This window comes from Convolutriloba macropyga, unplaced genomic scaffold (genome assembly GCF_964194025.1).
Source record: "Convolutriloba macropyga unplaced genomic scaffold, txConMacr16.3 SCAFFOLD_1226, whole genome shotgun sequence".
Taxonomy (NCBI): Eukaryota; Metazoa; Xenacoelomorpha; order Acoela; family Convolutidae; genus Convolutriloba; species Convolutriloba macropyga.
Window position 1 is genome coordinate 7,995 of NW_027452070.1, and position 26,150 is coordinate 34,144.

Here is a 26,150-nt window from a genome sequence, read left to right on the forward strand (position 1 = left end):
AGAAGAGGGGTACACCGATAGGTGACTTCATTGACTGCGCCATGTTAAGGCTTGATCAAAAAGTATTCGTTTGGAAGTTCAATTTCCTTTCACCGAGGGATTCGCTTAGTGATTTTCTATGTTAAATGAATATAAAGTTGAATGTCACAAACTAGTTCACAATCAGATTAAGTTCAGTATGAAAGTTAGTTAACAGTTTTACAGTGAAGTGAATGCAGACAGTACCAGTAGGTACCTGTTAAGTTAGATCATAGTTTTGCAGTACAGAAATGAGTTCAATAACAAAGGACAATTGAGAACAACGAAATAAGATAAATGAAAGTTTAGTGAGTTTTAATGTGTGCTATAGTGGTATTCCCTGGGGATTGGTGAATCCCCCATCACAATTATTATTATTAGTATTATTATTATTATTATTATTATTATTATTATTATTATTATTATTATTATTATTATTATTATTATTATTATTATTATTATTATTATTTTTATTATTATTATTATTATTATTATTATTATTATTATTATTATTATTATTATTATTATTATTATTATTATTATTATTATTATTATTATTATTATTATTATTATTATTATTATTATTATTATTATTATTATTATTATTATTATTATTATTATTATTATTATTATTATTATTATTATTATTATTATTATTATTATTATTATTATTATTATTATTATTATTATTATTATTATTATTATTATTATTATTATTATTATTATTATTATTATTATTATTATTATTATTATTATTATTATTATTATTATTATTATTATTATTATTATTATTATTATTATTATTATTATTATTATTATTATTATTATTATTATTATTATTATTACTATTATTATTATTATTATTATTATTATTATTATTATTATTATTATTATTATTATTATTATTATTATTATTATTATTATTATTATTATTATTATTGACATACAGAGACTACTGAGCAGTATCTAAACCAAGTGCTAAAAGTATTAATTTATAAACTCTGATATACCATATGTTATATAACTAATGCATTGTACATATTCATATTCTCCAATCGGAGACAGAGTTGTTGATGTTCACTTTAACGCCTGCTAGACAGGTTACGCATAGTGACAATGAATCACGCGATAAAGTTATCGCAAACGAAATAAAACACGCTAAGAAACGGTTGTGTTCGTGGCCAAACAATTGAAGTGTTACGCGTGAAATCTTTTTATCAAGAAACTCAATAAGCCTAAAGAGCATAGTAGTTCACAACTACCCAGACTTCAAAATAGAGATTTCTTATCCATCTATAATACAATTCTCCCCGGAGACACGATCACCGGGAATTAGCAATAGATCAAGAGTAAGCATTAACCTTACTCCACTTGGAGAATATGAATATGTACAATGCATTAGTTATATAACATATGGTATATCAGAGTTTATAAATTAACACTTTTAGCACTTGGTTTAGATACTACTCAGTAGTCTCTGTATGTCAATTATTATTATTATAATTATTATTATTATTATTATTATTATTATTATTATTATTATTATTATTATTATTATTATTATTATTATTATTATTATTATTATTATTATTATTATTATTATTATTATTATTATTATTATTATTAGTATTATTATTATTATTATTATTATTATTATTATTATTATTATTATTATTATTATTATTTTATTATTATTATTATTATTATTATTATTATTATTATTATTATTATTATTATTATTATTATTATTATTACTATTAATATTATTATTATTATTATTATTATTATTATTATTATTATTAATATTATTATTATTATTATTATTATTCCTATTATTATTATTATTAGTATTATTATTATTATTATTATTATTATTATTATTATTATTATTATTATTTTTATTATTATTATTATTATTATTATTATTATTAATATTATTATTATTATTATTATTATTATTATTATTATTATTATTATTATTATTATTATTATTATTATTATTATTATTTCCAAAATCAGAGAGCATGAAAGCCAATGGTGGCATGAACAGAGTCTGAATCAGTACTGAATAGTCTCTTTAAAAAATCATTCTAATTCAGTGCCGATTTAGGTACGAATTGCAGTTCAGGTCCTAAAGTTAGATCCTAAAATTTTTTGTTCATTAAAGGTTGTTTTTCTTGATAAATCAGTTTTGTTCGTTTTTTAGACTGGCCAACCCTGATGTCAGCAAGCAGGACTACCGGTTGCAAGTTGAACGAACACCTGGATTACTTTTACATCCGGAACAGTGCCTGGACATACGAATACGACATAAATTCTAACAACACTGGATGTGGAACAATTCAATCAGTCTATAACAACATAGACAATATCGGCCGCCTTCAAAGACATCCAGATCAAGAAAGTCAGTTTTTTTCAAGTTTCTCGTCCAATTGCAAAAAAAATTGATTGATTACTTTTTACCCTTTTTAATTTTTAAATTGTGAAAACAGTTGAGCTCTTTAAAGCTCGAAATGCAATAGATAATGAAAGATTTTATGTCTTTAATTCCTCTATTTTTTCACAGTAATTGCTTTGTTTAACCAAGCCGGTGTTACTTTTTGGTTTGATTTTACTACTATCAAGTCAACTAGTATTTTTCATTTCACCATGAATCGGATAGTTCAAAATCTTAAGCAGCTGAACTCAAAAGACGGGTCTTTTTTATCACTGATTGTCAAGCCAAAGAGTGCCCTAAAGCATTTCCATTTAGTCAGTTTGAATTAATCAAGCCGTCGGTCATAAATTTCCTTGATAATGCCCCCCCCCCCCCTCCCGATCCCGATGAATTTCGAATCCACACAACCTTATCTGACTTAAAATACTTTGAAAAGCCATTAGCAAAATGTGACACTTTGAAAAGTAACATTTAAAAATGTGACGCTACTGAAACTTGTGAGATCAAAGACTTATCTACCCGGGTCGAGGTTTGGCAGTGCATTTTCGCAAGAAATGCATTGAAAAAAATAATTTTCACTGCGTATTTCTTACATCTTTTTGCTGTGAATCGCGGTGAACACCTGTCACTTACTTCTATGCTATTTCTTGTGAATTTAATTCAGATTCAGTAAACGTTGGAAAGCAAATGCGGTGAACTTTTGTAAGAAATGCGGTGAATTATGCAGTTTTTTTTGTAAGAAATGCGGTGAAATGCGGTGAATTATTTTTTTTCACTGCATTCACCGCTTTTACCGCATTTCTTACAGTAATTTACAGCAAAAGGCGTTGTGGTGAATTTTTGTAAGAAATGCGGTGAACTTTGCGGTGAATTTCGTGGTGAATTTTTGTAAGAATTGCAATGAAATACGGCGAAATGCGGTGAATTATTTTTTTTCACCGCATTCACCGGATTTCTTCAAAAAAATTCACCCGAAAACCTCGACCCGGGTATTAAGATTATCTTCAACCCATAACAACTGCGTGTCACGCAAATGAATTGTGAAAGTTTAGGCACCACTGCTTTCAGCAACTTTCAAGGGAGCTGTTAAAATAACGTACGTTCCTTGACATCTGAAAACACCTGCTTTGGTTTCAGTAGCACCAAAAGAAGAAACTTTATATTGCATTTTATATTGCATGTTTATTAATAGCCGCCGTCAGCCTCTCAACTGCTATTATTTGGGCGATTTCCTTTTTTTACAATCCAAAGGATTTGGATTGTATTGATGTGCTGTCTTTTTTTAAGGTATATTCATGCTGTTTTTGGCTTTATCAGTGAGAAGTCAAATTAGAGTGCTGATTTTTGGCGACAAATAATGTAGAGTGAAGGCATGATTTTTTTTCAATCTACCTTTAAAGTGGAGTCAGAAATTGGTGCTTAAACAAATTTTCGGTTTTCGAGAGGGAGATTTTTTTTTTCACGAGCGTTATTTTGACTTCTGTTTTCAGAACTTTGTCTCAGAGTTGAAATTGCCAGAATTCATGAAGGGCAGCTGAAACTTCTTATGATCTGATCCTTTTTTTGTCAAGAAACATTAAATATTATTTGGTTTTCATCACTTTCAAAAATTATTTCTGTTGTCTTATCACTTAGTATTATCAACAACAGGTGTTCTTTGGTTGATAATGAGGCTCAAAACATTCATTTTGGTGGTCCAAGGTAATAGCTTATTAGTCTTCAGACTTTGAAACTCCTTTTTCTCATTTTTTTTTTGAGTTTTTGTTCTACTTTTGTAATTTTTGTTGTCTTATCGTTTATTTTCAAAAATAACAGGCCTAATTGGTTGCTAATAGAGGTTATTTGAGTCGATTAATTTGTTTTTGTTCAACGCTGATGAATTCTATGACTTTGAAATCAATTCTTTTCAAAAAATATTATAAAATTTTTGAGTTTTGCGAGTTTTTGTTGTTAATTTTATTGTCCTTTATCTTTGTATAAGATTTGACCGTTTTCTTTAATTTCTGAAAAAAATTTCTTTTTGTTCAAAATTGTTCCAATTCTCAACTATTGCTTTCTGTGACTTATACACTTCCCCTTTTTTGAAAAAAAAAACTAATATTGATTTTTACAGTTTTGCAAGTATTTATTGAACTTATTGTGGTCTTATCACTTAATATCATTAAAAAGAGGTTTCATCGGTTGATAATTAGAAACAAGGGAATTTAACTAGTGGCAAGAGTTCTTAGAAGTCGTTCTTTGATTTTGACTCTATGTTAGAAAAATATATCTGAAGTTTTAGTGTTGCTTATTTTTTTTGTTCATTTGGTAAAATTGCCTAATCTCAATGGTGTCCAACTAATTGTGTTCTTTCACTGGACATATAATATGGCTTATTTTTTGTCAGGTCAAAGCTAAATCATTTCTTTGGATTTCATTTCAGGACTTGTCCTACTGTATTTTTTTAATTCGCTCTACCTTTTGATAACGTGTTTCGTTTTACATAGTTCACGATTTTCACGTTTAAATTCAGATTTACTTCACTCATTGTTTCAATTGAATGAATTTTAAATTATTTCATGCCTTGAATTATGCAATGTGGTGATTACTGTAAAAGTCAAAAGAGCAAAATCAAAAGAGACGGGATGATCCCATAAAGCCCAATTATTAACTCATTTTGAATTAGGTTATCAAAGCTCATTAGAGTGTTTGCTTGCTGACATTGGTATAATATTAGCTATCAGATTAGAACTTGAATTATGTAAAGTTTTAGAATCTAACTGAAACTGCGCGCCAAATTAGAACACTCTTCGACACTGAAAAAGAAACAGAAAAAATTCGGTCTATTTGTCTTTGTTTTTTTTTCTTTTTCTGTTTCAATCCCGATGTGCACCAAGCGCGTCAACGTTTGCTATTTTAGGCAATCTTTCGACTGTGTTTTCATTGTATATTATATGTTACTGACAAGAAGTGTTTTCAGGCCGATGTTTCGCCTCTAATTCGAACTTTAATACACTTGTGTAAAAATGAATCACCCTTTACTAATAGGTAATAGTGTTTAACATTTGAAAATTGTTGTAGCATCTGACTTTAACCACAGTGTTGTGTACTACCAAGTGATCACGAGAGAGGGAGATGTTTCTGGAAGTGCTGGAGGGGGATTAGAAGGAGATGCCCAAATCACACGCACAGGTAATTATTCTCTCACCCCCTTGCTTCCATTAACCTTATAAACATGGTGTAGGAATTTGAGATTCTTTGATAATCTCTTTTTTGCCTGAAATGAAGTATAAAAAGAACAAACTCACAAAACATAGTGTTGATGATTATTTTTGCAGCAACACATATAGTTTTCTGAAAAAAAAAACAATTGGAAAGTGGTCTGGACATTGCAAAATCAGATGCCATACCGCTATGGCATTGGCTGGTTTTTGTTGCCGCTGATGTAAGAACTTAGTGAAGTGAATTACACTGTTACGCAGCCTTGCTCGTCGAAAAGTAAGACCTAAAAAACTGTATACTCAATTGACAAATATCTTCAATGATCTATAGTTTCAACTGGTATATATGAGAGTAATCATGATTCAAGTCAATTAAAATTCAATTGATAACATTTACAATAAAACGGAAAATTAGGTAACAAAACTTTTTCTCAAAAACAAAGGTGTAAATTTGAAACATTTAACTAACTAATGGCTTAAACGAAGTTTCACGAAGCTTCCATTAATACATGATATTAAACTCATATCAAAGATCACCGAGTCATAATGTCATTACGCTCACTGCGAGGACTAAGCAGAAGAAATGGAGTCAAATCTTAGATTAAATTTGGCGCAGTGAAAAAAATATGTTGTGAAAAATAAGAACATTGAAAATTATTTGGAACTAATAGGGAGTTGATAATCGGAATGAATTAATCCTGCTTGAACACTTTACTATACCCTACAAAAGCACCAAAGAAAAGAGAAAAAGAAAAGATATCCCTAACAATAGAGATGTGACACATGGATTTTAACAACCTCCAAAACCTCCGGGGATAAAAATTGAACAAGATATTGTGACAACAGTGATTGCTATGGATCTATTTTTGTACACCCAATTGAAAAGCTAAGGAGTATATAAAGTATCCATCAAACTTTGCAAATTTATAAAAAAAATTTGAATTGATTCAATATATAATGCGAAAGACAAAACCGTCAAATCAATACCATTTTTGTCCCCCAGCTCAGTGGATGCATATTATTTGCATCCCAAAAGCTTTTGCCATGTTTTTACACATTAATTTTTCTTTGTACGGGGGATGCTAACGGAAAAGATCCAAATTGTCACAAAAGGATCAGTATAGCATCTGAGTACGATCTTGCGTATATTTTGAACATCTCAAAACACCAACATAAGGTATACAGTCACAGCAAATGATATACGAAATTCATTTGAGATTAAGTTTTACAAAAAAAAAACACACCTAAAAGAAATGAACAAAAATTTGCGGTAACGAAACTTTTTCGTGATCTTTTGAATAGCGAAATTGTTCAGTTGTTTTTTCCGGGTGTTACTGCTACCAAATTATTAGCGCGAAGGTGCAATAAAGCTGTACTTAAACATTTTAAGAAAAATATTACTTGGAAATAAAAAAGAGAATCCCAGCGTACTCCATCAATTCTTTTACTTTCAGAAAAAACGTATGTTTCGAGTAGCATTATTATGTAGGGTTGCATCAAGTTTTTTGCGTGCAATTCATCTAAAATATACAATTTCCTGGCAACTATTCCCGAATCCTACAAATAATTAGAAAAAGCAAAAATGAATTCAGAAATAGTTAAAAAGAAATAATAGGGAGTTGATAATCGGAATGAATTAATCTTGCTTGAACACTTTACAATACCCTACAAACGCACCAAGGAAAAGAGAAAAAGAATAACAATATCACTAACAATGAAGATGTGACACATGGATTTTAATAACTTCCAAAATATCCGGGGATTTAAATTGAACAAGATATTGTGACAACAGAGATTGCTATGGATCTATTTTCGTCCACCCAATTGAAAATCTAAGGAGTATATAAAGTATCCATCAAACTTTGCGAATATATATAAAAAAAATGAATTGATTCAATATAAAATGCGAAAAACAAAACCGTGGAATCGGTACCATTTTTGTCCCCCAGCTTAGTGGATGCATATTATTTGCACCCCAAACGCATTTGCCATGTTTTTGCACATTAATTTTTCTTTGTACGGGGTGGGGGTGCTAACAGAAAAGATCCAAATTGTCACAAAAGGATGAGTGTGGTATCTGAGTACGATCTTGCTTATAATTTGAACATCTCAAAACACAAACAAATGGTATACACAGCAAATGATATAAGAAATTCATTTGAGATTAAGTTTTACAAAAAAACACACTTAAAAGAATTGAACAAAATTTTGCAGCAGAGAAAAGTTTTCATGATCTTTTGAATAGCGAAATTGTTCAATTGTTTTTTCCGGGTTTTACTGCTACTAAATTTTTAGCACGAAGGTGCAATAAAGCTATACTTAAACATTTTAAGAAATGTATTACTTGAAAATTAAAAAAAGAGAATCCCACCGTACTCCAATAAATCTATTACTTTCAGAAAAAACGTATGCTACGAGTAGCGCTATCATGTAGGGTTGCATCAAGATTTTTGCTTGCAATTCATCTAAAATATACAGTTTCCTGGTAACTATTCCAGAATAATACAACAAATTAGAAAGAGCAAAAATGAATTCAGTATTTGTTAGAAAAAATTGAAATTAGTTAAAAAGAAATAATAGGGAGTTGATAATTGGAATGAATTAATCTTGCTTGAACACTTTACAATACCCTACAAACGCACCAAGGAAAAGAGAAAAAGAATAACAATATCACTAACAATGAAGATGTGACACATGGATTTTAATAACTTCCAAAATAACCGGGGATTTAAATTGAACAAGATATTGTGACAACAGAGATTGCTATGGATCTATTTTCGTCCACCCAATTGAAAATCTAAGGAGTATATAAAGTATCCATCAAACTTTGCGAATATATAAAAAAAATGAATTGATTCAATATAAAATGCGAAAAACAAAACCGTGGAATCGGTACCATTTTTGTCCCCCAGCTTAGTGGATGCATATTATTTGCACCCCAAACGCATTTGCCATGTTTTTGCACATTAATTTTTCTTTGAACGGGGTGGGGGTGCTAACAGAAAAGATCCAAATTGTCACAAAAGGATGAGTGTGGTATCTGAGTACGATCTTGCTTATAATTTGAACATCTCAAAGCACAAACAAATGGTATACACAGCAAATGATATAAGAAATTCATTTGAGATTAAGTTTTACAAAAAAAACACACTTAAAAGAATTGAACAAAATTTTGCAGTAGAGAAAAGTTTTCATGATCTTTTGAATAGCGAAATTGTTCAATTGTTTTTTCCGGGTATTACTGCTACTAAATTTTTAGCACGAAGGTGCAATAAAGCTATACTTAAACATTTTAAGAAATGTATTACTTGAAAATTAAAAAAAGAGAATCCCACCGTACTCCAATAAATCTATTACTTTCAGAAAAATCGTATGCTACGAGTAGCGCTATCATGTAGGGTTGCATCAAGATTTTTGCTTGCAATTCATCTAAAATATACAGTTTCCTGGTAACTATTCCAGAATAATACAACAAATTAGAAAGAGCAAAATTGAATTCAGTATTTGTTAGAAAAAATTGAAATTAGTTAAAAAGAAATAATAGGGAGTTGATAATTGGAATGAATTAATCTTGCTTGAACATTTTACAATACCCTACAAACGCACCAAAGAAAAGAGAAAAAGAATAACAATATCACTAACAATAAAGATGTGACACATGGATTTTAATAACTTCCAAAATCTCCGGGGATATAAATTGAACAAGATATTGTGACAATAGTGATTGCTATGGATCTATTTTCGTCCACCAAATTGAAAATCTAAGGAGTATATAAAGTTTCCAACAAATTTTGCGAATTTATAAAAAAAATGAATCGATCAATATAAAATGCGAAAAACAAAACCGTCGAATCGATACCATTTTTGTCCCCCAGCTTAGTGGATGCATATTATTCGCACCCCCAAACGCATTTGCCATGTTTTTACACATTAATTTTTCTTTGTACGGGGTGGGGGGTGCTAACGGAAAAAATCCAAATTGTCACAAAAGGATGAGTGTGGTTTCTGAGTACGATCTTGCGTATATTTTGCACATTTCAAAACACCAACATATGGTATACAGTCACAGCAAATGATATAAGAAATTCATTTGAGATTAAGTTTTATAAAAAAACACACTTAAAAGAATTGAACAAAACTTTGCAGTAGAGAAAGGTTTTCGTAATCTTTTCAATAGCGAAATTGTTCAATTGTTTTTTCCGGGTATTACTGCTACTAAATTTTTATCACGAAGGTGCAATAAAGCTGTACTTAAACATTTTAAGAAATGTATTAATTGAAAATTAAAAAAAGAGAATCCCACCGTACTCCAACAAATCTATTACTTTCAGAAAAAACGTAGGTTACGAGTAGCGCTATCATGTAGGGTTGCATCAAGATTTTTGCGTGTAGTTCATCTAAAATATACAATTTCCTGGCAACTCTTCCAGAATCTTACAACAAATGAGAAAGAGCAAAAATGGATTCAGAATTAGTTTAAAAAATCATAACTGTCACACCAGGTCGTATGCAATACGTTTTACATTTAGAGCTGTCAAACGATCCAGTTAAACGTAATCAAAAATCACTCAGTTTTTTATCTTCCCAAGCAGTCTTTGTACGTAAGAAAATCTGATCAAAGCGTACCTTCAGCGCTCAAAAATTATATCTTTTTTTTGTTCAATGTTCTTTTTTTTAGGTTAACTCCACAAAAGAAAAACTTTATTTGCAATCGACACACCCAAAAGTTAACTAAATGTAAGGAAATTTTAATTTCGGAAAATTGGAGGCAATAATAATAATAATAATAACAATAATAATAATAATAATAATAATAATAATAATAATAATAATAATAATAATAATAAAAATAATAATAATACTAATAATAATAATAATAATAATAATAATAATAAAAATAATAATAATAATAATAATAATAATAATAACATTGAACTCAAGCAAACACGGTTAAAACCAGATTGGTAGTCCCCAGATTAGGGGAGAAATCAAGTTTCAGTATTTAAAATTTCTCGAAAACTTCCCATCCTGAACGGTAACTTTTATACTTGAATCTTTTCACTGCCTCCCCTTCCAAAAAGCTCTTCACTTCTCTTCGAAACTGACATGGATTTTTGTTTGGCGGATAGTTAGAAAAACTGTTAATAGCAAAATAGTTCAATTGTTTTGTCCGGGTGATACTGCTACCAAATTATTAGCACGAAGGTGCAATAAAGCTGTACTTAAACATTTTAAGAAAAATATTACTTTAATATAAATAAAGAGAATCCCACCGTACTCCAACAGTTCTATTTCTTTTAGAAAAAACGTATGTTACGAGTAGCGCTATCATGTAGGGTTGCATCAAGATTTTTGCTTGCAATTCATCTAAAATATACAGTTTCCTGGTAACTATTCCAGAATAATACAACAAATTAGAAAGAGCAAAAATGAATTCAGTATTTGTTAGAAAAAATTGAAATTAGTTAAAAAGAAATAATAGGGAGTTGATAATCGGAATGAATTAATCCTGCTTGAAAACTTTACTATACCATACAAACGCACCAAAGAAGAGAGGAAAAGAATAAAGATATTCCTAACAATAAAGATGTGACACATGGATTTTAATAACCTCCAAAATCTCTGGGGTTATAAATTGAATAAGATATTGTGACAACAGTGAATGCTATGGATCTATTTTTGTACACCCAATTGAAAAGCTAAGGAGTATATAAAGTATCCATCAAACTTTGCGAATTTATAAAAAGAATTATTGATTCAATATAAAATGCTAGACAAAACCGTCAAATCTATACCATTTTTGTCATTCAATATAAAATGCGAAAAACAAAACCGTGGAATCGATACTATTGTTGTCCCCCGGCTTAGTGGATGCATATTATTTGCATCCCAAAAGCTTTTGCCATGTTTTTACACATTAATTTTTCTTTGTACGGGTTGTGGGGGAGTTGCTAACGGAAAAGATCCAAATTTTCACCAAAGTGTCAAAAAAAGAACTAAATGTTGGGAAGATTTAATGTCAAAAATTGTGAGGCAATAATAATAATAATAATAATAATAACAATAATAATAATAAGAATAATAATAATAATAATAATAATAATAATAACAATGAATTCAAACAAACATCGTGAAAACCACCTTGGTAGTCCCCAGATTAGGGGAGAAATCAAGTTTCAGTAATTAAAATTTCTCAAAAGCTTTCCATCCTGAACGGTAACTTATATATTTGAATCTTTTCACTGCCTCCACTTCCAAAAATCTCTTCACTTTTCTTCGAAACTGACATGGATTTTTGTGTGGCGAATGTTTAAAAACTGTTAACTTGAGACAAAGAAAAACTGTTAACTTGAGACAAAGAATTATTGAATCGGGCCACTTTTTTACAGTAATTATCTTCGAAACGTTTCCGAAATGTTTTTCTTGCTTCAATAAAAAATTTTTCACTTGACCTGGTCTTTGTACAGCCAAAAGTTATTGACCAGTGGTCTGAGGCATTCAAAGAAGTTAAGCCCACTAAAATCTTGTTAAGCAGAACTAGGTCGTTAAAAACTAGAAAATAACTGACTGACAACAGGCGATTTCGAATTGGGCTCTCAACGTATTCTTTGTCACCCAAAACTGAACGGCAATTCATCCATTTTAAACATGATCTTTGCAATCTTTCTAAGCGTTGAAGATACTGTGGTCCCGGGTTCCAGACAATTGACGCATAAAAGACAGCAGAGAATATATATGTTTACACCAATGTTTTCACCAATTGATGGCAATGCCTTTTGCAAACAACTTTGTGGACGAATCATTTGTGTTTTTGTATGAGAACTCGAGAATGCTGAAATTGTCAAAGTTGAAATTTAGTTTGGTTGAACCAGACCATTCGATAGCACTATTTATATCAAACTGAAGATCTTCACGTTCTGAAATCTGTCCTATTATTTTCGTATCATCGGCATAAAGAAAAGTTTTATTAATAACTGATCAGGTAGGTCATTTATGTACACGGAGAACAAAAACACAGCAAACATTGATCCCTGGGGACCCCCGTTTGAGATTTTTGAGAAAGTCGAGTAATTGTGTGCAAATTTTACTCTATGCTGTCGATTAACTAGATATGAAGGAAAAAAATTCAAAAACTTTTCATCAAATCCAAAACGAGCGAGCTTTTGAACAACAATATTAAAATTTATCGTATCAAAAGCTTTAGCAATGTTCAAGTATACTGTTAAGTAAATGCTTCAAATAACGCTTGAAACAGAAAAGGAGTATAATCAAATGCCCTAACCCCCCCCCCCACACACACACACACACACACGCACACACACAAACACATACACACACAAACACACACACACACACATACTTTACATTTCGAGCAAGTCGGAAAGCGCTGGCCCACCCAGCTTCTCCCCCCCCCCAAAAAAAACAATCCTTGTTGTCGTTGGGTTCGCCTGTCTGAAAAAAACTAAACGCTTGAGTTTGTTCCGATAATAATTTGGATAAAACGATATGTCGTCGTCGCCTCTGCAATTGATTGCCGTCTTATTGCAAAGGTGGAAAACCATAAATTATGGACGACGTGTTTCAGAGATTCAACTGCCCATGATCAAGTTTTCAGCTGATTTCAGACTGCACATTTTCAGCACTTTTCTCAGCACGTTCTGCTCGAAGAAAGTAAGGTTATTAAAGTAAGTTAATTGCCCTCCCCGCACCCATCATACACAATTCGTAGAAGTCATACTATTATATGACTCTTAGTAATAATAATAGTTCATATATGAGCAGAACTATGATCCTTGTATGAAATCAAGGAAATTTCAACCTAGGTCAACAATAACTTTTGCACTTTCACCTCATTCCTCCTCAACTGCGGGGGCGGGGGGTCTGCAAACATATAGGGCAATGTTTTTTTTTGTTCCGATACAGGTCAGTGGGAAGCGACAGCGTTCTGTTACTACAACGCGACATCCCATGTGCGATCATCTTTTGGCACTAGGGCTGAGGATGCTCTGGTCAGATTTGGAACCAACAACTTCACTTACACATTCCAGATTGCTACTGACAGCTCATTTTCTAACTACTACACGTTAGGAGATAACTTTTTCATCAAATTTGACTTTGTTTTGCGCTGTTTTTTTGTATTTTGTTTACATTTTACGAAAAAACATTATCAGCGATAAAAAAAAGAACATTATCGCCCAAGTAAGCAACTTAAACGGGCTGTTTAATTTTCTGTAGAGATAAATTATTATCTTAAAAACTTATAAAAACTTATTTGACTTTAATTTGAAAAAGTTTTCGTTGAGAGATTTGAAAAGAAGCTTTTACATAGGAGAGATTTGAGAGATTTGAAAAGTAGAAAATGGTAGTTAAATGGTATTTAACAACCATTTGGTGCCTCAAATGGAATCGTACAAAAATTAATAATAAAAATTTCAAAATTGTTTGCAAAATACAAAAGATACAATCATCAATAATGCATATCGTGCGAGCACCAAAGGGCCAGAAGCTTGTGCAAAGTGCCACTTGAAAGCTTCTTTTCCAAAAAATTATTCTTTCTTTAAAATTTACAAGTTGCAGTCAATTATAATTAATTGTCAAACGGTCAGGAAAAATAGAATAACTACCAAAAAAGTGAGCAAAACAATCCGAGTCTAAAATATAATTGTCACAAATTTCATGAAAAAAGTCATTCTAGTTTTTCTCCTCACAGTCAAATACTTTTCGTATTATTTTTTCATTCAATGTTTCATAGATGGAACAGTTTGTCAAAAGTTCTGCATTATTGTGAAGAATGGCAGTTTTTTATGAATTGAGCTACAGTTAAACAAATCAATGTATTTCAAGACATTGAATGATCAAGTGCATGATTTTTAATCATTTTTTTCTATTTTGTGTAATTTATGACACCGAATTAGCTGATTCCTTGCTAAAAAGCTTCCGTAGTTTTCATGGTAAACGGAAAAATGTGTTTACTTGCCTACATTATAGGCAACATTATGACTCTTATTTGCGCTTCGATGTAATAAGATAAAAAGTTATTAAAGACTGTTGCGGCTGCTCAAGAATCTCAGCGGAACCAATATATAACAGCCTCATTCTAGAGCTTTTCACCGGCCTGGTTCTTCACAGGGTTCGATTGACTAATAATCTCGTCGAAACCATTAGTCGCTCGGACGTATTAAAGGACTGTAACTTTAATTTTGATTGAAGTTAAGAAAATCCTTAGTGATGATCTATGTTCAATCTCGTGCTGAGGTTTGTAATGCTGCACTATTTGCTTTTATTGACAAAAGCACGAATGGTTAGTACGTACTTCTAAATGCTTCAAATTTCGGTATTTGACCGTTGATGGACACCTATAGCGTCATAAAAAACCAATTAAAGTAATATAACAATAAATGACAAAATGTCAAAAAATGCCATTTTTCCACCATATAAGTGCTAATAGCCACACTTGTGAGTTTGATGTCAGAACGGTCGTTGGGTCTGTGATAGCTTAGAACTTACGCTAACCGTGTGTCATAATATCGGGTTCCTAAGCTTTTCGCTTCCTGATATCGGAGGGCGTTCATATTTTGGTCCGAACTTGTAAAGTTTTTCTGTCTTGACCAGTTTTGAATTTTGACAAGTTCTAAGTCAATGTTTTTTCAGTTTCAAACGTTTTTTCTTGCTATCTGAAGGCTTCTGTAGCTGAATTGCATTGGAGGCAATGAAGAGTGTGAGTCCTACAAGTTCGTTTTGGGTCCTAAAAAATCTTTGAAGACTCCTACTGTGTAGGATCAAAGAAAGAAATGAAATGTTATAACATAAAACTCGAGAAATTTTAGGGTTCATAATCAACATTTCCATGAGCGCCTTTTCTACCATCAACAAAAGATATATACTATTGGTTTCACTTCCGATAAAATCGACAAATTTTTTTTAGCCCACGAAGCAAACTGATCTGTAATCCTGCACTGTTATCGTTTTCTCTGTGCTGCTAAGAGTTGGCAGTTTGCAACACTCTAAATGGTAAAAAAAGTCCAGCGTTTAATATATATAAACACACACACACACACACACACACACACACACACAAACACACACACACACACGTATATATCTATATATTTATATATATATATATATATATATATATATATATATGTATATTCATATATATATATATATATATAAAAATATATATAATATATATATATATATATATATATATATACACATATATATATATATATAAATATATATATATATATATATATATATATATATGTATGTATATATTTACATATGCATACATATATTTATATATATATATATATATATATATATATATATATAAAAGTATAAATATATATATATATATATATATATATATAAATATATATATATATATATATATATATGAGAGAGAGAGGGAGAGAGATTTAAGAGGTAAACAGCATACTAATTCTAAGTATTTAGAAAAAGTGTGTACGATTTTCAATCAATTTTTCCCATTTTGGTTCATGACACCGCGTTAGTTTGTTAAAGAAGCTTTTTGAACTACAGAAGCTTTTTGTCTAAAAGCTTCTGTAGTTTTCATGAAAAATTTAAGTGTATGTTCACTTGCTTTATTATAAGGAACCTTACGATTCGCATTTGCGCTTTGATCTTAGAAGACTCTAAAAATCATTAAAAACTCTGAGTCTTACAAGTTCTTTTTAGTTCCTAAAACATCTTTCTAGACTCATATCGTGCAGGATCTAAGAAAGAAGTGAGATCTTACAACATAAAACTCTAGAAATATTTGGGTTCCGATATATATATATATATATATATATATATATATATATATATATATATAAATGAGAGATTTAGGAGGAAAACAAAACACTAATTCTAGGCGAAGCGGTCATTCTCAATTCTAAAACTTTTACTTCAAATTTTATACGATTCAGAAAAGGTAAAACATTATATACTGTTAAAATTATGTTCGTGAAATTATTAGTAGGTTTTTCGGCGGAAATTTTCAGACCAACATATCTGTTGCAATTTTTTGACCAGTTTAAAAACATTGAGAAACATTTTGCTGAAGAAATTCGTATATAAGACTGCATCTATTTCAGTGCTGGACAGGTGCCTACCCTAGCCCTCAATGAAGAAGTTGACATGCGGGTGGTGTTGACTGATGAAGCAGATCGTAGTCTATATGTCGTCATCACTGAACGCTGTTGGGCCACACCGACATCCGATCCAGAAGACGCTACCAAATATACACTCGAATTTGAAAGGTATGTATATAACTGGTATGTTAAATAAAACTACAAGATAATGTTGTCCAAAAAAGGCCCAACAAAACCTACAAAGTCTAAAAAATTAGTTCTACAAAAAGATTTATTTGAGGGCTTATTCTTTGAACATTAGATGCTTGCAATCATATCTTTTCAAGACAACCCTAAACTTGAGTAAAGATGTTTACAATTATTTGCAGATGTCCAGTGGATGGCAGCACTTGGGATCGACTAAATGGTTCAGTCTCCGGAGAGGAAAGATTCAAGTTTAACACATTTGCGTGGGCCAACAACATTGAGAACCAAGTGTTTGTTCACTGCGAAGTTCTCGCCTGTCCAATAACAGAAGCCCAAGTTTGCGCAATTCCATGTATGATTTTTCCTAATGCAGCTCCAGTGTTTTTCCCAATATATCGCTCCAACCCAACCCCTCCCCCACGCTTAGTGGCCAGAGAACGTATTTCGGTTAGTATACCCTATTAGAGGACTTTAATTTAGTTGTGGGCTATGATGAGAAAGACACGCTCCTTTGTTTTATTTCTCTTACCTCAATTCCAAAAACCGATGAAGTTACCCCTGGTAACTTTTTTCGAATCCTCGCATTAGGGAAGATAGATAAGCTTCTGAAATTTCATGTAATTCACATTTACAGCATGTACGAATGGTGGAATTGATAATCGGCGTGTGCGTCGACAAGTGAAGGGGATGTCTGGATCTTCCAAGTCTGTTGTGAGGAGGGAGACTGTCGTGAGTACTGCAGAGCCCATCTTGGTTGTCAAGAGAGACACTGAGAGTTCTCGGGGTAAGTGGTGACAAAAATAGAAAGACCTGCAAAATTTGAGCAATGTCATTTTCGACCGGTTGAACAAGATTTTTCCGGTCTTAGCATAACTGATTCGTGTTCCTCAGCTGATTTTAGTTTGTATTATCCCAGGTTTAGACCTCGACTTATGAAAAAACTTTATAATTTGAGTAGGGGGTCCAATATTGACTAGAAATACACAGTCCAGCTCCTAACTAAAGTCGATGTAAAGTCTTTTCATGGACCAGATAAGGTCTTTTCATAGCAAATTAAGGTCGAGCATGGTCTTTTTATAGGTCGAGCATGGTCTTTTCATGAGTCGAGGACCGCATCTTGTGGGATTAACAACAGTTTACTTTTCTATAAATCTCTTTGTATATGTGTCACACCTACAAGCAACACCAAACTAGCGTTGCAACAGGCAATCCACCTTCGAAAAACAGATGGAATTTTGTCAAAAAGTATTACGAAATATTGAATTCTTAAGATAAATTAGTTTTCGCGATTAACCAGTATAGAGAATTTGTTCGGTTGAATTCAACTAGTTAACAAAGATCTAAAAATCGACATCTCATCAGCAATCAGTTTATTGTGTTATGATTTAGTTCATTTGGTTCTAAAATTCATTTTTTCAAAAAAGATTTGTGTTAGCACAGTTCATTTTTCGGGAAAATATGAGAAACAATGAAAAAATTGAACGGTAAAACCTGTTGACTACGTTATAAACAAAAGCCAATTTTCAGTGCAAATGTAATTTTTTTGGGTCCAGCGTGAACATTTTAGGTCGAGGTAAAGTCGAGCACCATATTTGGGTCGAACTAAAGTGTAGCATCAAAAATTTTGGTCGAGCCAAAGTCCAGCTGAAAGATTAGGAACAGCTAAATCCTTTTTATGCGCTGTCTGAGTTCAGCATGGTCTTTTCATACTAATTTTTGGTCGAGCTTGGTCTTTTCATAAGTCGAGGCCTAAACCTGGGATGCCTACCAGCAGTCTCCTCCTTCATAACATCTTTACGCAAACTAGTAAGACCTTTACCAATAAAAAGTTGCAAATTATCATTTATATAGATAGCCATGTATGGGGGTGGGAGTTTATAGATATTTTGTTTTTGGATAATTTTTTGTTCTCTATGATCACTATTCTGACCTTTCAAATAAGTGCTGAGCAAATTACCTGTTTATGTACCTATAGATCTACCTATTTTTTGGTTTGTTTTGCGTATTAACATTTGACCTCGACCAGGAATTGAAATTTCAAAAGGTTTAAATTGTTTAAATGCAAAAATATTATCATTTGAAACAAAAACATACATGAGCCAGCTCTCGTTTCTATTTCTTGAACAATTGTCAACAGCAGGCGCTATTCTATATAAAACTGAAGTGAGTTTTAGGTATTTTTTTGATATTGGCATTCTGGAACAGTTTTCACAACAACAGAACCGAAAAAAAGTGTTTCAGTGATCAGAAAACCCCAATTGCAAAATGAATGATCTTAGAACTTTCATTTGCCAACTCCTTTTCAATTGAAGGTTGTTCAATATGAATACGCCAATTTTGATTTTTTTTTGTCGCCCTAAACAATCTTAAAGCAAGTTTAGTCCCCAGTGATTGTGGAATTTTTATCGTGTAAGATCTGATAAGATGCTGACTAAGAATTTTTATCGTGTAAGTTCTTATCAGATCTTACACGATAAAAATTCCTCTTATCAGATCTTACACGATAAAAATTCTGGCAAGAGGAATTTTTATCGTGTAAGATCTGATAAGACATCTTATAAGATAAACATTCCTCTTATCAGAATTTTTATCGTGTAAGATCTGATAAGACATCTTATAAGATATACATTCCCCTTACCAGCATTTTATCGTGTAAGGTCTGATAAGACGGAATTTTCATCGTGTAAGATCTGATATGACATGTTTTAATTGTTTCAATATAATCGTATAACGTAGTCAAGGTCCTATTACAGTAAAAAAAAAGAATCGGTCAGCTAACCAATTATGAAACAAAAAATGCTTGTTGATTCTGTTTTGGCGGCAGTTTTAATGTGAGTCTTAACTGGGTACTATGGCTAAACTTAGCAGTCCAAGATCCTTTCGGTCTTTGAAAAAAAATTTTCAGCCTACTTTGATAATCACCGCTTCGGAGAAAACCCCTGCCACTCAAAAAATTTTTTTAGAATATCTTATAAGTCTTACAAGACATTATAAGATTTTTTTATCTTTGTTGCTTTGACACTTAAGTGTTGCATGCTGTAGCTTTTCGGCTACTGCTTGAGAGCAACTCTGAATTGTCTTCAATATGAAGAATATACCATACTTCAGGAATTTAAATAAAAAGAAATTTTTATCGTGTAAGATCTTATAAGAGGAATTTTTATCGTGTAAGATCTTATAAGAGGAATTTATATCGTGTAAGATCTTATAAGAAGAATTTTTATCGTGTAAGATCTTATAAGAAGATTTTTTATCGTTTAAGATCTTATATGAGGAATTTTTATCGTGTAAGATCTTATAAGACATCTTATAAGATAAACATTCCCCTTACCAGAATTTTATCGTGTAAGGTCTGATAAGACGGAATTTTCATCGTGTAGGATCTGATATGACGTGTTTTAATTTTTTCAATATAATCGTATAACGTAGTCAAGGTCCTTTTAAAGTAAAAAAAAAGAATCGGTCAGCTAACCAATTATGAAACAAAAAATGCTTGTTGATTCTGTTTTGGCGGCAGTTTTAATGTGAGTCTTAACTGGGTACTATGGCTAATCTTAGCAGTCCAAGATACTTTCGGTCTTTGAAAAAAAAATTTTCAGCCTACTTTGATAATCACCGCTTCGGAGAAAACTCCTGCCACTCAATAAATTTTTTTAGAATATCTTATAAGTCTTACAAGACATTATAAGATTTTTTTATCTTTGTTGCTTTGACACTTAAGTGTTGCATGCTGTAGCTTTTCGGCTACTGCTTGAGAGCAACTCTGAATTGTCTTCAATATGAAGAATATACCATACTTCAGGAATTTAAATAAGAGGAAATTTTTTTCGTGTAAGATCTTATAAGAGGAATTTTTATCGTGTAAGATCTTATAAGAGGAATTTTTATCGTGTAAGATCTTATAAGAAGAATTTTTATCGTGTAAGATCTTATAAGAAGATTTTTTATCGTTTAGGATCTTATATGAGGAATTTTTATCGTGTAAGATCTTATAAGACATCTTATAAGATAAATATTCCCCTTACCAGAATTTTATCGTGTAAGGTCTGATAAGACGGAATTTTCATCGTGTAAGATCTGATATGACATGTTTTAATTTTTTCAATATAATCGTATAACGTAGTCAAGGTCCTATGAAAGTAAAAAAAAAAGAATCGGTCAGCTAACCAATTATGAAACAAAAAATGCTTGTTGATTCTGTTTTGGCGGCAGTTTTAATGTGAGTCTTAACTGGGTACTATGGCTAAACTTAGCAGTCCAAGATACTTTCGGTCTTTGAAAAAAAATTTTCAGCCTACTTTGATAATCACCGCTTCGGAGAAAACCCCTGCCACTCAATAAATTTTTTTAGAATATCTTATAAGTCTTACAAGACATTATAAGATTTTTTATCTTTGTTGCTTTGACACTTAAGTGTTGCATGCTGTAGCTTTTCGGCTACTGCTTGAGAGCAACTCTGAATTGTCTTCAATATGAAGAATATACCATACTTCAGGAATTTAAAAAAGAGGAAATTTTTTTCGTGTAAGATCTTATGAGAGGAATTTTTATCGTGTAAGATCTTATAAGAGGAATTTTTATCGTGTAAGATCTTATAAGAAGAATTTTTATCGTGTAAGATCTTATAAGAAGATTTTTTATCGTTTAAGATCTTATATGAGGAATTTTTATCGTGTAAGATCTTATAAGACATCTTATAAGATAAACATTCCCCTTACCAGAACTTTATCGTGTAAGGTCTGATAAGACGGAATTTTCATCGTGTAAGAGCTGATACGACATGTTTTAATTTTTTCAATATAATCGTATAACGTAGTCAAGGTCCTATGAAAGTAAAAAAAAGAATCGGTCAGCTAACCAATTATGAAACAAAAAATGCTTGTTGATTCTGTTTTGGCGGCAGTTTTAATGTGAGTCTTAACTGGGTACTATGGCTAATCTTAGCAGTCCAAGATACTTTCGGTCTTTGAAAAAAAAAATTTTCAGCCTACTTTGATAATCACCGCTTCGGAGAAAACCCCTGCCACTCAATAAATTTTTTTAGAATATCTTATAAGTCTTACAAGACATTATAAGATTTTTTTATCTTTGTTGCTTTGACACTTAAGTGTTGCATGCTGTAGCTTTTCGGCTACTGCTTGATAGCAACTCTGAATTGTCTTCAATATGAAGAATATACCATACTTCAGGAATTTAAATAAGAGGAAATTTTTTTCGTGTAAGATCTTATAAGAGGAATTTTTATCGTGTAAGATCTTATAAGAGGAATTTTTATCGTGTAAGATCTTATAAGAAGAATTTTTATCGTGTAAGATCTTATAAGAAGATTTTTTATCGTTTAGGATCTTATATGAGGAATTTTTATCGTGTAAGATCTTATAAGACATCTTATAAGATAAATATTCCCCTTACCAGAATTTTATCGTGTAAGGTCTGATAAGACGGAATTTTCATCGTGTAAGATCTGATATGACATGTTTTAATTTTTTCAATATAATCGTATAACGTAGTCAAGGTCCTATGAAAGTAAAAAAAAAAAGAATCGGTCAGCTAACCAATTATGAAACAAAAAATGCTTGTTGATTCTGTTTTGGCGGCAGTTTTAATGTGAGTCTTAACTGGGTACTATGGCTAAACTTAGCAGTCCAAGATACTTTCGGTCTTTGAAAAAAAATTTTCAGCCTACTTTGATAATCACCGCTTCGGAGAAAACCCCTGCCACTCAATAAATTTTTTTAGAATATCTTATAAGTCTTACAAGACATTATAAGATTTTTTTATCTTTGTTGCTTTGACACTTAAGTGTTGCATGCTGTAGCTTTTCGGCTACTGCTTGAGAGCAACTCTGAATTGTCTTCAATATGAAGAATATACCATACTTCAGGAATTTAAAAAAGAGGAAATTTTTTTCGTGTAAGATCTTATGAGAGGAATTTTTATCGTGTAAGATCTTATAAGAGGAATTTTTATCGTGTAAGATCTTATAAGAAGAATTTTTATCGTGTAAGATCTTATAAGAAGATTTTTTATCGTTTAAGATCTTATATGAGGAATTTTTATCGTGTAAGATCTTATAAGACATCTTATAAGATAAACATTCCCCTTACCAGAACTTTATCGTGTAAGGTCTGATAAGACGGAATTTTCATCGTGTAAGATCTGATATGACATGTTTCAATTTTTTCAATATAATCGTATAACGTAGTCAAGGTCCTATGAAAGTAAAAAAAAGAATCGGTCAGCTAACCAATTATGAAACAAAAAATGCTTGTTGATTCTGTTTTGGCGGCAGTTTTAATGTGAGTCTTAACTGGGTACTATGGCTAAATTTAGCAGTCCAAGATACTTTCGGTCTTTGAAAAAAGTTTTTCAGCCTACTTTGATAATCACCGCTTCGGAGAAAACCCCTGCCACTCAATAAATTTTTTTAGAATATCTTATAAGTCTTACAAGACATTATAAGATTTTTTTATCTTTGTTGCTTTGACACTTAAGTGTTGCTTGCTGTATTTTTTCGGCTACTGCTTGAGAGCAACTCTGAATTGTCTTCAATATGAAGAATATACCATACTTCAGGAATTTAAATAAGAGGAAATTTTTATCGTATAAGATCTTATAAGAGGAATTTTTATCGTGTAAGATCTTATAAGAGGAATTTTTATCGTGTAAGATCTTATAAGAAGAATTTTTATCGTGTAAGATCTTATAAGAAGATTTTTTATCGTTTAAGATCTTATATGAGGAATTTTTATCGTGTAAGATCTTATAAGAGGAATTTTTATCGTATAAGATCAGATAAACCTCTTATCAGATCTGATAAGAAGATGCATCCCCTTACAGGCTATTAGCAAGATGGTTTTGTCAGAAATTTGTCAGATCTTACGCAATAAAAATTCCACAATCACTTGGGGTTCCAGGAATCAATTAAAAACACTATTCGATCCAAAAACATTCGAAAACTAAAATTTCTTTCAAAATTTCGAAAAAATATTGGTTAATCTTATTCTTTTTAAAGTTCAATTGATATTCCAAATTGGGTTGTTGGGATCAAATTAGGCAGTACAACATTTCTCAAAAATTTCATAGCCATCAGATTACAATCATTTTTTCAGTATTTTCGATTTTAAAAACTTAGATATTTGCATTTTAGAACAATCAGCTCCTTTTTTATCACAGCAGCAGAATCCTGGTTCCAACTAAAGTAGAGTTAAAGCTTTTTCTTTAACTATGTCAATAGAGCATGGTCCTTTCGTACAACCTCTTTTTGGTGGAGCATGGTCTTTTCATAATTCGAGCTCGAAACATGGGCTCATCTAATCCTTCGAATTTCTTCTCGATTCCCGGAAAAATTAATGATACTTTTCTGATTTGGTGGATATCAATTTTGAAGCAAAATATGTGAGCTGCATGCTGACAAAAAGGCTGAATTAAGTGAGAAAAAAATGCAAAACTTGATGAAAAAAAAATACGGAAAAAATCGAACAATCATGAGTCTCCTCTCTCATGATAGGATGGATATATTTTGATAGCGCTCAAAAACTTAATTGATCGACCATTTTTCTTTTTAGCTCTACGACCGGGTCCACTGAACCAGTACTCCCCTATGACTGTGACCCTAGCTGCTCTGTTCACCCTGGCAGCTCTGGTTACCATGGTAACATTAATTGTTATATATCTGGTCAAGAGACAGCAGCTGTTGCAGGCAGGTGGACGGTACCAGGAACTCATTCTTTCGGAAGATGATCCTAATTGTTCAATAGATTAATTGTGAGATTAAATAACCTTTTTGAATTCAATGAAACTAATTGTGTAAATTTTTCTTAAAAAATCATTTCTAGACTTAATATTAATGGTACTATGCGGAGAAATTGTCGACAGAAATAATTTAGAATATATCAGCCCGAATTTGTTTTCCATTATGGTTCTTCAATAAAACGGTGAACAAATTCGTACTTCAATAAAAACGGTGAACAAAATGAAACTGAACATACTCAAAGGAAAAGATAGCCTTTTTTTTGAGAGTTTCATTGAGTCTGGTTAAAAACTCGTTCTATTTGTTACCTTGTTTCTTTATTGAGGAGTATATCTTCAATGGCTAGTTAAAAACAGCTGTTTGTGGTATTAGATAATGACTTTGCCTTAAAACAAAGGCTATCTGTTCCTTTGAGTATGTTCAGTATCATTTTTCACGAATTTGTTCACCAAGACGAAATCTACAGTTTTTAATATGCAATTGTCTGTCCACGCAATTAATCACCCTGATCTGGTATTTGCTGCAATTGTTAACTCTTCAACCTGGATTAAACTTTAGCTTATGGAATCAAGTCTTTAATATGAAATTTTTTTAAAAAAAAAAGTAGCCTACATTTCTTCAAATATGCAATTGTTCTAGATTCAGAAAGCATAAATAAGCATTTTTAATTCTTTTCACGATCACCCGTACTTAAAAGGAACTGTACCCAGATTGTTATTCGGTGCTCGTTTATTACGCAGACTTTAATTGCATACGCACTGATAGGGAACGTTATGTTTAAACATACGCATCGAAGGAGCCGTTTTAAGGAACAATATTAAAAAAGTTGCCAAACACCAACTACGTATAATTGCGTCGATAACTCCGCTGTAGTTGAGCCCAAATTTTGCCCATAGGCATAGATAGCATCACTGCATTGTTTAAGAGCCACGTTCTGTCACATATACATAAAAAAAGGCAAGCCAAAGTCTATAAGCTCTAGGTATGCACATGAACTTCTTCATTTTTTGGACCATAAACTTCCGACAAGGCAATCCAGAGGCACCAGACAAATAACGCCGTCCGTGAATCCATTAAAACTTCATTAAACTTATTCTATGAGAACTCTTTTCTGTCAAAAACACTTACTTCTTACTTGTACAGCCAAATTATTCTCGCAGCCCAAGAAACCGAGGCCTTTTTGGATTCAATGAAGTTAAAAGTTCGTTTAACTTTGAATTTGTCATTTAACATAGCCAAAAGTATCCTAGCACACGATTTATGTATCACTTGGACAAGCCCTGCCTCATTTTAATGACGTACGACGAATTCAACCCGACTAAATAGGTGAAAAAGACAGCGAACTCTTTTGGCCGATTCCAACTGATGCCAATTGTGATTTAAGGGGAAATATGTGCAACCCCAAGAAAGCTGGGGAGTTTTCTTGGGACTGAGAAAAAACCTGAAGTTTGAAA

At 31.6% G+C, this 26,150-nt stretch overlaps 1 protein-coding gene across 1 annotated transcript; it reads left to right on the forward strand.

Moving 5' to 3' along the window:
* The first annotated feature begins 2,224 nt into the window (after positions 1–2,224).
* Positions 2,225–24,836, forward strand: LOC142357162 (zona pellucida sperm-binding protein 1-like). Its single transcript, XM_075408841.1, has 7 exons — positions 2,225–2,422; positions 5,516–5,626; positions 13,579–13,738; positions 16,761–16,925; positions 17,126–17,295; positions 17,578–17,727; positions 24,512–24,836. The coding sequence occupies exons 1-7, from the start codon at positions 2,239–2,241 to the stop codon at positions 24,706–24,708; spliced, it is 1,137 nt and encodes a 378-aa protein (XP_075264956.1). The 5' UTR covers positions 2,225–2,238; the 3' UTR covers positions 24,709–24,836.
* Positions 24,837–26,150: the final 1,314 nt, after the last annotated feature.

What these genes read in the sequence shown, in the direction of transcription:
- LOC142357162 (XM_075408841.1), top strand. Translation starts at nt 2,239, where the DNA reads ATGTCAGCAAGCAGGACTACCGGTTGCAAGTTGAACGAACACCTGGAT. An exon ending in TCATTTTCTAACTACTACAC is followed by an intron (nt 13,739 to 16,760) that starts GTTAGGAGATAA and finishes CATCTATTTCAG; the next exon opens with TGCTGGACAGGTGCCTACCC. An exon ending in TATACACTCGAATTTGAAAG is followed by an intron (nt 16,926 to 17,125) that starts GTATGTATATAA and finishes AATTATTTGCAG; the next exon opens with ATGTCCAGTGGATGGCAGCA.